The sequence below is a fragment of the Nothobranchius furzeri genome, chromosome 14, assembly GCF_043380555.1.
Source record: "Nothobranchius furzeri strain GRZ-AD chromosome 14, NfurGRZ-RIMD1, whole genome shotgun sequence".
In the NCBI taxonomy this organism is placed as follows: Eukaryota; Metazoa; Chordata; class Actinopteri; order Cyprinodontiformes; family Nothobranchiidae; genus Nothobranchius; species Nothobranchius furzeri.
In genome coordinates, this window is record NC_091754.1 from 50535018 (window position 1) to 50547358 (window position 12341).

The window sequence follows — 12341 nt, forward strand, 5'->3', positions numbered from 1 at the left end:
ATGGCCCTAAAATCTGCTGACCCTGTGCAACCACTGACCGACTGTCTGAGAGAAGTCAGGTTCTGGCTCTCGGCTAATTTTCTCTATCTTAACGGCTCCAAACTGGAGGCTATTCTCTTTGCCCCCTGCTCCCCCTCGGCTGTTGAGCCATCTCTGCCCCCGTCATTGTCAGTTTTGGTGAAGCCGACAATTAAAAATTTGGGGGTCACTCTGGACGCTTTTTTAAAAAAAGAATGCACAGATAAATCAGGTAGTCAAGTCGTGTTTCGTTCGTTTTCGCCGGCTGGCCAAACAAAAATCTGTCCTGAACAAAAAAGATCTTCAGTCAGTTGTTCGTGCTTTTGTAACGTCACGTCTGGACTAGGCCAACTCTCTCTTATATGGTATTCCCTCCTCTTCAGTGGTACGCCTGCAATTGGTTCAGAATGCTGCCACAAGGTTTCTTACGGGCACAGACCGACGGCAGCATATCACCCCCGTTTTGGCAAATTTACACTGGCTTCCAGTTCGGTTTCGTATTAAGTTCAAAATTCTTCTGTTGGTTTATAAATCTATTCATGAAATGGCCCCCTCTTATTTGGCACATCTTTTGAGTCCCTATGTTCCGGCGCGAACCCTGAGGTCCTCTGACCAGCACCTTCTGCTTGTCCCTCCTGCCCGCTATATGACCCGTGGAGAACGGGCTTTTTCACTTCGGAACCATCTCCCCCTGACGGTCCGACTTACCCCTCCCTTCCCACTTTTAAAGTACGTTTGAAGACTTATTTTTATTCCCTGGCCTTCCCGGCTGAGACTGTTTAACCCTTGTGCTTTCCTGTTTTTTTGTTATTATAGTTTTTATTTGTTTTATCTGTTTTATGTTGCTGTATCTAGTTTGGTGACGTATCGTCGCGTACAGCACTTTGGTTGGCGTTGTCGCCGTTTAAATGTGCTTTATAAATAAAGGTTGATGACGATGGTCTATTTTTGTTCCATTACAAAAGCATGTCGGTTAAAACGGGTGAAAGATGTGAAAAATAAAATGACTTGTAAATTTAATACATTAAAGCACAAAACGTCTAAAGTCGGAAACATAAATCATGCTAATCACGATTCTCCAGTAGACAATGTATTTAAAAAAACAAAACAACGGGCTGCTTTTCTGTTTGACCCGGTGCTTTCTGCAATGATAAAAAGAAGACGGTGTTGCTGTTGGTCTCCAGGGTCAGACGGGCATTTTCAGGAGGGCACATTCTGTCAGCAGAGTCAGGGTGGTGATCATATATCTGCTGTTGGACACCTGAAATTAAACAGGACATTTGTTACCATCACACACACACTCACCGTAAGCAGCTAACATAAATCTGACCTACTGTTTTCTATGGTTTTATATTCATAAGGAAAAATCAAAACAGGTGTGTTTAGCATCCTGAAAAAAAAACAACACACTGTTGCTAACTGCTAATTCATGCTAGCAACAGATCTTCCCAATGAAAGTTTTTACTTCCAGTAAGAATGTTTGAGTTATTTCTTTAACTAAATTAGTGATTAAAGTCATCTGAAACAAAGCAAACAACGTCCGTATCAGCTGCTCGATCCTGTGCATCAAATCTCACAACCAGAAATGGTGCAGCTCTAAAATAAAGTTTACAAGCAATCTAGCAGGATAACAGTGTGTGTGTGTGTGTGTGTGTGTGAGAGAGAGATTCTCCGCCATTAAATCATCAGACCTTTACTCACAGCTGTAAAATGTTAACGTTGTTTTTGTTTGTTCTAAGTTGGACGGTTTGTGGTTTCCACAGGGAATCAGCTGTAGACGTACATCTAGCTGGTCACGAGATATGTCGCGCCCTTTAAAGCTGGGGTGCATAGTTTAAAAACTAAAATTAACTCAAAGAATGCTTAAATGTGGCTGTCTGACCCTTTCCTACGATAGAAAATAGGTAATATTTCATTATTAAATACCCTCCCCCCAACCTCTACAGCAAAATGAATCACTTATGCGAGTCAAGAGCGTTAATCAGTCGAGTTGCTGCCCAGTTCCCAGCATACTAGTGATGTGTCGGTCGCGAACGAACCGGGTCTAAGAGCCGGCTCTTTGAAGTGAACGACGGGAGTCGGCTCGTCATTGGGAGCCGTCCCTTCCCCTCCCCCCTGCCCCAGTGAAAGCTACAGGCGATTGGTCAACATGTGTAACTGTGTGTCCAGAATGTCCGCACACAGAGCAGTAGGGGCGGGGAAGCGGGAGGATCAGACTCAGACAGACACCCAGCAGAGCACATGTGGGAGGAGGGAGACGAGAGGGAATGAGGAGGAGGAAAAAGGCGAGCGAGAGGGAGGAGAGTGCGACGAAGACGGTGAGAAAATGAGCGCCAGCAGTCGGAAAGTGGAGATTTCTTAAAGTGTTCAGTTATTAAATCCATAGAAATGATAAATATTTGATATATTGCTTTTTTTTACATTAGTAAATTATTTTACATATAGTTTAGCATTATTTTGGTTATAAATGTACTCTACGCAACAGAAAATCTGAGTAGCCACTTGGGAGCCGAAAGAGCCGGCTCTCTAAAAAGAGCCGGAATTCCCATCACTACAGCATACACTATGGGGTGACACACTGACGCATCAGTTAGCTTAGCACACCAACCTAGCTTGAATGCTAACTCAACTTGCATAGATGTCAGTCTGCAAACTTCAAGCTAACAGTGGAAGAGGAGGGAAGGGAACAAAAGGAGTTTATGTTTTGTCTTACAGCTAAATGATTAGCATAGCATTCGCGCTTACATTTGTGTCCCATCCTACATGAGACGTTAGTGAGGTACCTTGATCTTGCCGTTGCATTTAGCCGATCCAAGCGATGTGGAGACCTGGCTCAAGTTCCCGGCTGAAAGCTCCAACCTGAAGTGTCGGTAGAAGTGATTCTTGAGTCCCTGCATGAAGGCCGTCACCTCCTCGATGCCAATCCAGCCCGCTTCCTCGCCACCGTCCCCCTCTGACCTCTGCTGCAGGCTGCTCCACAGGTCCCATGCGTCATTGCCCTCGACGACATAGGTTACCTGAAGCGGCGGCTCAACCGGCAGAGTCCAAAGCATTTTCAGGTTCTGGATATTGGTTTCTGTGTTACAATTCGTCCATAAGGCCACAAGCCATTCCAGGCTGGTGTGGTTGATCTCCAGGGGTCCGAAAGAGCAGTCAAAATTCTTCTGAAACCAGGATTTGACCAAGGAGGTGAGATTTTGAGCTCCACTGCTGCCAAACAGAGGCAGACAGGTGAAGTCTTTGGGAAGTGAGTGCAGATATTCAGGACTACCGTTGCAGCAGGTCAGCCAGCCACTCCACACCAACTTCAGAGGATCGTCCTGCTGAGCAAACACTGGCTTTGTGTGCACCTGCGGAAGCAATCAGATCGAGCTTCAGTCTCATTCTCTCCTTAAATGCACCTGACGATCCTCAAATTCATACCTGTATGAGGACCGTCTCCGGGTCATCATCCGCCACCGCCAACCCCTGCACCCCAGAAAACGAGACCTTGAAGCTGTCCTGAATTCCCACTTCCACAGCCAAACCCTGCTGCTTCTCTGCGGCGATGAACGCTGACAGCTGTCTCGCGTAGCTTTTGAGTTGGGTGTGTCTGAAGTGGTAGAGGGGGCTAACGTACGACAGCTGCCATTCGTGTTTCACCAGCAGAGCCAGGTGATCTGGACTCACCTGGTTCTTGGGAGGAAATATGGTGGAAAATGAGATCAAACTTTCACGCCTGACTCAAAAGAAGTAAACATCTTCATATATATTATTATAGTGATTGCCCGGCACAACTTACAGTGATGTTCTGAGACTTTGGAGCTTTTCTCTTGCTGTTGAGTCTCCGTGTAGTCCATCCTGGAGTCAGACCAAGCCTTGAAGAAACACAGCTACGGAGCGACAGACGGTAGCTCCGACTCTTGCTCATCCTCTTCTCCACACCACCAGAGAGAGGAGTCCTTCTCAAAATGAAAACCAGACACATGCAGACTTATTTTTATCTGTCCTTATTTCCTAGTTGGAGAATGACATCCTGCTATGTCTGATGATTTATATAAAGATCAGGATATAAAGAACAGGAAGTTTAACGAATTATGTTCATTAACACGAAAATATATAATAAAATCTATTATGCAGGGTCTGTGACGTTTCTTATGTAGTGACAAAAACAAAAATCGTAAAAGCTCAAGTTTTAAGTTGTTATATAGCTTAATCTGGTATAAGACGCAAGCCGAATTGATAATTATAATGTAATATTCGTAAATGTATGTTATATAACAATAATAAACAGAGAGTATATAAATAAAAGTAAAATATTATTCGATTCTCTGATAAGTTAACGCAATTTGGCAAAATGGCTTCTAAGGAAATCAGTGGCTAGCGAAAAAGTGACGCCAAACTGAATAATTAGGACGAATTTGATTGACAAAAATGAGCTCAGTGCTGAAAATAATATTTTTAATTTGTGAAAAACGAGAATAGGTCATAATTCTACCTTGTTTGAGGCCTCTCCATTTTGGTGTACCGTAAAGACAAACCGGAAGCAATATTTGAACGCCGCGCTTTACCATTATGCCACGTGGTTCAGCTCAGCCAATCGCGTTCTTCTAGACAGGAAAAGATGTTTCATTCCCCGTTTTTCAAAGTAAATGTGATGTAGTAACGATTAAATACAAAACCTTTCTTTTAAAGGTAAAAAAAAGAGGTGCAGCTTTTCAAAACATGTTATAAATGTGTATAATGATTCCTCACCAATTCTACAAAACTAAGGGACAGATAGACATATTTCTTTCATTTTTAGATTATTTTATTTCATAGTCTACTACTTCCTTTTATTCCTTTCTTGTTTGAATGTTGATTCAATACTGTGATCCTTTTATTTCACACAGGAAACCTTGCCGGTTATCATATGATTAAGTACATCTTCACTTTTCTCATTATAATTTTAAACATTTCTGACTGTTCCAGTGAGTTAAAACAGGAACTAAACAGATTAAATCCTTCTGAATTATATTCTTGGGTAAGAATCACTCCCCTCCAGATTCTTCTTGCACTTGTACCTGTTCATAAATTATACATACATATATATATATATATATATATATATATATATATATATATATATATATATATATATATATATATATATATATATATATATATATATATATATATGCATTTTACACCAACATTTTGTTATTTCCAAAAGTCTTGCTTCTTTTTCACCATCCTTTTTTTCATTCCATTTACCTTTTGGACTATTTTAAATGTCTGATCCTCTGTTCCACTAATCTTTTGACATATCCCAATGTAACTTTTCTTCCTAATTTTTATGGCTTTGTAATTGAAATGTTTAGTTGTCCCTTCAGCAAATTAAAATATTTCTACTAATAATTACAAACACTTCAGCTTAGTTCCAATTTTTCCAGCAGCCTGTAAAGATTTTCCACCCCTAAGTAAAATTTTGTTTGTTACCATATTCCCAGAGTTAGATGAGTGGGGAAAAGCACTTCGTAATCACCGCAGTCATTCTCTTAATCTGGCCATTAGCTTTAGCTTAGCATACACAATGTAAGTGAATGGTAACAGCTAGCCTTTCAATAGCCTTTCAATCATTTATGCTAGGCTAAAGAAAACAAAATTCTGCCAGATGAGAACAACGATACTGTATACATTATGCTTTTTCACACTTATTTAACTCTTTGTAACATGGCAACAGACAAAAATTCACTTAGGGAAATATCCCTTTCCCCTTATCTTTTGACATTTCAAGACATTTCATTCTACACTCAAAACTATTTTTGGCTTTTGTCAAATCGCTGATTTATACTTCTGCATCAACTCAGGTTCTGACTTGTGCACACGCATTAACAGAGACGTTTTCTCTTTGGACTTTTCCATTTCTCCGCCAGGACTACAGAGGGTGAAGCGCTTTTCTGGGGGTAAGTCACATCCTGGGTGGAGGCTTACTTCACCCACAGTTCCTGTAAAAACATGTGCCTAAAGAAGGCTTTGCCTGGTGGACTGAGCTGAGAAAGTGGCACTGAGGCAATGATTAGGCCAATAACAGCGTACTTTTGGTTTGTTTGGCCAATCACAGCGCTCTGTCTGTTTGATGGGCAGAACGATGCAACAGAGCAGAACAACTGAGATAGCGAGGACTCCTTTAAAATGGCTTTGGCATCAACTTTGGACAATTTAGAGCAGACTGAGGATGTTAATGAAACTTAGTCTATGGTCATATTCCCCAGAGTTAGATAAGAGGGAAAAAGCATTTTGTAAACAGCCCAGTTAGTTTCCCAATCTGGCAGTTTTCTATTTGCTTTAGCTTATCATAAATAATGCAGTTTAATGGTAACATCTAGCATTTTAATCATTCAAATAAAAAAGACCTGCTTCCGTAAATACAAATGTATGGCTACTAGGCTTATACACGGTACAGTGTTTTGAAGGAACAGCATTCTAAGTAGATCCAAAAATGGCACAGTATGTAGGAGACAAGTAGGTGTCTTTTGGGGCCACTGTGTTGTGTCCTTGCAGCCGGCGGCTAACAGTAACGCTTTTTCAAAATGCAGTCCCAAGTCTAATCGGCTCATTACATTTCTTTGTGTTACTGTTTTGGCTTCCTTTTGTCCACACTCTCCACCATGGGCATCACAGAGAAAGCACATGCCTGGTTTGAATCGTACCTCACAGGACGATCATTCAGTGTATCTTGGCTTGGACAATCCTCTACCGTGCACCATCTTGCCACAGGAGTCCCCCAGGGCTCTGTACTAGGACCTCTTCTCTTTGCCATATTCACCACCTCACTGGGTTATATCATTCGATCACATGGCTTCTCCTACCACTGCTATGCAGACGACACCCAGCTCTATATGTCATTTCCACCGGACGACCACACTGTCTCTGCACGAATATCAAACTGTCTCTCTGACATAGCAAAATGGATGAAATCCCACCATCTCCAACTCAACCTCTCTAAAACTGAACTACTTGTCATCCCAGCAAAAACATCCATACAGCACAATGTCTCAATCCAAAATGACTTCCTATCTCTGGCTCCTTCAAAGGCAGCTCGAAATCTGGGTGTTGTGATAGATGAACACCTGACCTTTAAAGATCATGTTGCCTCTGCTGCTCGTTCATGCCGCTTTACGCTGTATAACGTACGAAAGATCAGACCATACCTAACACAACATGCCACCCAGCTCCTGGTGCAATCTACTGTCATCTCCCGCCTCGACTACTGCAATGCCCTTCTAACTGGTCTTCCAGGCTGTACTGTGAAACCTCTTCAAATGGTCCAGAACGCAGCGGCGCGTCTGGTCTTCAATCAGCCAAAAAGAGCACACGTCACCCCTCTGTTCATTGAGCTCCACTGGCTACCGCTAACAGCACGCATCAAATTCAAATTGCTAACACTAGCATACAAAGTCCGAGATGGTACGGCTCCCATCTACCTGAATCCTCTTGCAAAGGCTTACGTCTCGGCCCGGCCGCTCCGGTCATCACAGGTTCATCGGCTAGCAGTGTCTACACCACGCTCAGGACAATCCAGACTCTTCTCATGCATCGTTCCACAAATGTGGAATGACCTTCCAAGCACTACCAGAACAGCGGCTTCTTTTTCAATTTTCAAGAAACTCCTGAAGACCCTGCTCTTCAGAGAGCATCTTCTAAACTAGCACCCTCCCTGAACCCCCCCCCCCCCCCCCCCTACCGTCCACTCCTTTGTTCCCTCCTCTCCATGATTGATGTCAAGTTGTTGTTGTTATTGTTGTTGTTAGCCTCAAGGGCAACATGCCGATTATCACTTGTAAGTCGCTTTGGACAAAAGTGTCTGCTAAATACATAAACGTAAACATAAACTATTTTCATTTGTTGTATTGTGGTTACCGAGAATAAAATAAAATAAAATAGAATAGAATACAATAGACTTTATTAATCCCACAGTGAGGAAATTCATTTGTTACAGTAGCACAAATACTTAGAGATAATAACAAAATTACAGATAAACACACAAAGGTAATAAGCTATTATTGTAACCTTCAACCACTGAAAACAACAAATTAAAAGAAAACTTGGATTCAGAACTATGCAGCATAAGGGACACAGACATACTAATGTACATCCAGTATTGCACAAGTATTGAACGCATACTAAATATTGCATTGATGTTATTGTGTACCAGGATAATGCCAGTACCAGTTAAACAGAGTTAAACACTCTTACTGCAGAGGGGATGAATGACCTATGGTAGCGTTCTGTTTTACATCTGGAATGTCTCAGTCTGCCTCTGAAGGAGCAGTCAATGGTCTCCACAGAGGAACACAGTGGGTAGGAGGAGTTTTTGAAGATTGTGGTCATCTTCACTACCCTCCTTTCACACGTCTCCTTAATTGAATCCAGTGGGCAGCCCAGAACCAAGCTAGCTTGTTAAATAGCTTTTTCAGTCTCTTCCTGTCTCAGTCAGAGCTGCCTGTGCCCCAACAGACCACAGCAGAGTGGATAACAGAGCCAACCACAGAGTGATGAAAAGATTTTAGCTGATTGGAATTAACTCTAAAGGACCGCCTCCTCAGGAGGTGGAGGCGGCTTTGGCCCCTCTTATACAGAACATTTGTGTTGTTGGACCGGTTCATTTTATTGTTGAAGTGAACACCCAGGTACTTAAAGCTATCCACCACCTCAGTATCTGCACCCTGGATGTTTACTGGTGAGGGAGGAGGAATGTTTCCTTTGTCTTACTGGTGTTCAAGCGAAGGTGGTGACGCTCACACCAGTCCACTTGTACGCCATATCATTCCCCTCAGACACACAGCCGACTATGGCCCAGTCATCTGACAACTTCTGGAAGTGACAGCTGCTGGTGTAGCAGGTGAAGTCTGAGGTGTAGAAGGTGAACAGTAACGGTGAGAGCACCATAGCCTGCTGAGTTTCACCACTGCGCAAAACCACCTCAGACTTTTTCACACAAAATGCTAGCTGTTACCATTCACTTACATTATCTATGCTAAGCTAAAGCAAACAGAAAACTGTCAGATTAGGGGAATGACTGGGCTGGGTACGAAATGATTTTTCCCACTGATCTAACTCTGGATATTATGGTAGGAGACTACATTTCTCTTAGGGGTGGAATATCCCTTTAAATCCTTGTATTTAGATAAAGGATGTGGTTGCATCCTCTTTGATGGCTGCCCTGCTGACTGACATCCGTAGCGGTGAGTTTGTCACATTGTTCATTGTCCAATAGCATGAAGAGACAGTTTGAAAGTGTAATGATTTAAATTACATGTTATTTAATAAGCCATAAGACAAAAGATTCCATAGCAAATTTGAAATCAACCATATGGATCTGTGAGGTTATTTTAAACCAGAAGATCAGAACTTTTTATTGCAGGGATTAGGTAACAGCTTCGTATTCACTCAGAGACAACAGAAGAGAGAGAGTCGAGTTTAAAAGTTTAAAAATGTATTACTAAACAAATTAAACTAGACTAACTTTAACACTAAATGTAAGGTGTAACTAAGGTGAATGAGACGGAGAATGGTGTGATGTGGAATGTTGCTCAGAACCAGCAAATCCGAAGAAGCGATTAGTTCTGATGGGAACTGAAGATGATGTCTTCACGTTAAGCTTTGGTTAGGAGATTCATAAACACATTAGACGCCATTTCGTCGGCCTACATACCCTTAGCGGAAGTCCCCGTCTAGATCAGGAATGTCGAGGTCCAGCTTCTCCTTCCCTGGAACTGAAGCCGGAGGAAAAGCAGCAGTTGCCGACCAGACAAGTCTTTGAGATACTTCCGGGTCACGACGGTTTTCTTGGCATCTAGCGAGATGGTTCAGCTTTTATTCTGAAAGGAACCGTTGCAGCAGTTGGAACAGCAACAGATTTTATCAAGCTTGTCGTTGGTTCTTTTGGCTGAGGAGGAAAGTTACGGATTGGCCACTCCGACAACTTCTCTAGAACGCTTTAAACTGGTGTTAAGGATGACGTGGGCATAGTTTTATACTTCGGATGTGTTGGTTTATGGTCGAATGAAAAATGGACAGATTTACCAAACACCACCAAAACCACGCCTCCGTCAGATAAGGCAGATTCTGATTGGATCAGTAATGCGTCATGTCTTTTAGCGCTACGTGAGATCAGTCCAAGTGGAAACATTTAAAGTCACATTACTTATTATATTCTATAGGATTATAATAAAGTAATTAATATTTTGATTTCACAAATTGGTCACATCTTATTATTGACTAACACTTTGTTTGATTAGCTTTATTAAAAATAGAGTTCTTTGATGAATTAAAAGGAGAGAGTCCATTCTTCATTCTTCTGTTGAGCTGGAAAGAAGCAGTTATAACAAATGCTTGAGACCTTGAGGCCATATCTCATGCAGACTAGTCCTGTGTCAGAGGAGAGGGGGAAATGACTTTTGGTGGAAAACAGTCATTTCATACCGTTACAAAAGACAGCCGTAGATGTCGCCCCATGACTGAGCTCTCTTTATGGGTTGTGGCCAGACTTAATATTCACATATATAGATTGGCTTTCCTGGCTAAAAGTTTGTAATAGGTTCACCACTTTTGTGTAGTGTCATTTTGTATGAATAAATCAGGGCAGACATTTGTTAGTAAACCACATTTCATATTCCAGATTTGTGAAAAAAGGGGAATAGGCAGTGTTTGAGCCTTTCTGAGTCAATGACAACACCAAATGAGGATCATTTGGATTTTCCTGTTTTGTAGAAACACACACAACTCTGTTTGGTATGTTCAGGTGTGGCACGTGCTGAGTGTTTCAAACATTAGCCTCATTAGCCGGCCGATGATCAATCAGTGCATCCTCTAATTGGCAATTTGCTCCTTCTGAAGAACCTTGAAGCTTTCTTTTCTTCACTCCTGCGCTGCAAACCTGCAGTTTTCCTTTTATTTGTCCTAAAATGGATTGTTTTGCGATTTTCTACAACTGGTATGTAACTGTAAAACCATTCAAACCAGTTAACCAGACAGGCTGATTTATATCCAATAAATGCAGAATTTTAGGTCCTAAAGTTACAGAACCCCTTTTCTGTAAGTTTAATGGAGTGCATATTTCAATAGCTGACAGTTTCACATGCAACCACAGAGAACGTTCCCCTTCATGTTGCCATAGAAACAGCGCTCTTTCTCTTTTTTCTTCCCCATTCGATGACAGTGTTCCCTTTTCTCCTTTATCGTTCCTTTAGCTTCTCTTTCTCACCACATGCTTTGGCGGCATGCATGGCTCCTGGCCACACATTTGCTCCGAGCAGACGTGACGTGTGAATTTGTATGTTCTGCATGTAACCGTGCACTGAATGGAGGGCTATTCAGCAGCAGACAACATGATGACCACATCAGCAGCCAATCAGATTATCAGTAAGAGCTGGTGGGCCTCAACCAATGACAGGAACTCATTGATGATATGTGAGGAGACGGGGATGCAGCACCATGGAAACTGCGGAGGGTGCACTCAGAGATCGGCGCCATCTAGTGGGACCAACGTGTCCTTGGTCATTTCAGGCAATCTGAGAGCATCCTTGACGCTGGAGAGGAATTCAGTGGGTGCATCAAGACTTGTCTCACATCAAAATGACTGAAATCTTCAAAGAGTTTGTATACTGTATGTTTTTTTTGGGTGGTGGAAATTTTCATTTTCCCAACTAATAATGCCCAAAAGATTTAGAGCTGTGAAAGGATGCAGGATGTCTATAGCAGCCAGAGGATGTACGGCTCTCGTGGCTTTTAAAGTGTGTGTCGTGTGTGTGTAGAGAAGAAAGCAAGTCTTTCCACTGGTTTAATGTTGATGTGCAGTGCTGTGAAAAAAGTAATTGCCCCCTAAACTTAATATACAACACCCTTGAGCACAACAAATGCAATCAAGTGTTTGTGAGAAGTGGTAATGAGTCTCTCGCGTTGCCGTGGAGGAAATTTGTCCTGCTCGTCTTTGCAAAAATGTTTTCATTCAGCCACATTAGAGGGGTTTCTACCATGAATCAGTCTGAGGTCAAAGGTCAGGCATATTCCTTCTTCATTCATGGCTTCATCCATTACAGCAAGTCACCCCAGACCGTGGCACTGCCACCGCCATGTACGACTCTTGCAAGACGTTCTTTTTCTAAAATGCAAAGTTAGTTTTAATCAAGCTGTCACAGGACTCTAGAATGACAAGTCGTCTTATATATGTGAAGATGTTATTTATTTATTCTTTATTTAACAAGGTCCCATTGAGATTAAAAACCTCATTTTCTAGGGAGTCCTGGATACATAGGCTGCCTACGGTGGCTCTGAGTTATTGGGTAGGATCTATGGTTGTC

At 42.1% G+C, this 12341-nt stretch overlaps 1 protein-coding gene across 3 annotated transcripts; it reads right to left on the bottom strand.

Annotated features, from left to right (window-relative positions):
* Window positions 1-1010: 1010 nt before the first annotated feature.
* On the bottom strand, window positions 1011-4598 carry cenpl (centromere protein L). 3 transcript variants are annotated; one of them, XM_015952582.2, is made up of 5 exons: window positions 4496-4598; window positions 3800-3959; window positions 3442-3693; window positions 2802-3368; window positions 1011-1279 (listed from the first exon to the last, which is right to left on the bottom strand). In XM_015952582.2, exons 1-5 carry the CDS (start codon window positions 4513-4515, stop codon window positions 1205-1207), a joined length of 1074 nt encoding a protein of 357 aa, XP_015808068.1. In that variant the 5' UTR covers window positions 4516-4598; the 3' UTR covers window positions 1011-1204. The 3 variants fall into 3 exon arrangements, with proteins under 3 accessions (XP_015808068.1, XP_015808069.1, XP_015808066.1); XM_015952583.3 differs by having other exon boundaries at window positions 3442-3687; window positions 3800-3962; window positions 4496-4568; XM_015952580.3 differs by having other exon boundaries at window positions 3800-3962; window positions 4496-4566.
* Between the last annotated feature and the right edge of the window lie 7743 nt (window positions 4599-12341).

Bases quoted from the DNA above. Each gene is read 5' to 3' on its own strand.
- cenpl (XM_015952580.3), bottom strand. From the start codon at position 4,515: ATGGAGAGGCCTCAAACAAG. The intron at 3,694-3,799 runs GTAAGTTGTGCC...TTTCCTCCCAAG, and splicing joins CAAAGTCTCAGAACATCACT to AACCAGGTGAGTCCAGATCA. The intron at 3,369-3,441 runs GTATGAATTTGA...TTGCTTCCGCAG, and splicing joins CGGAGACGGTCCTCATACAG to GTGCACACAAAGCCAGTGTT.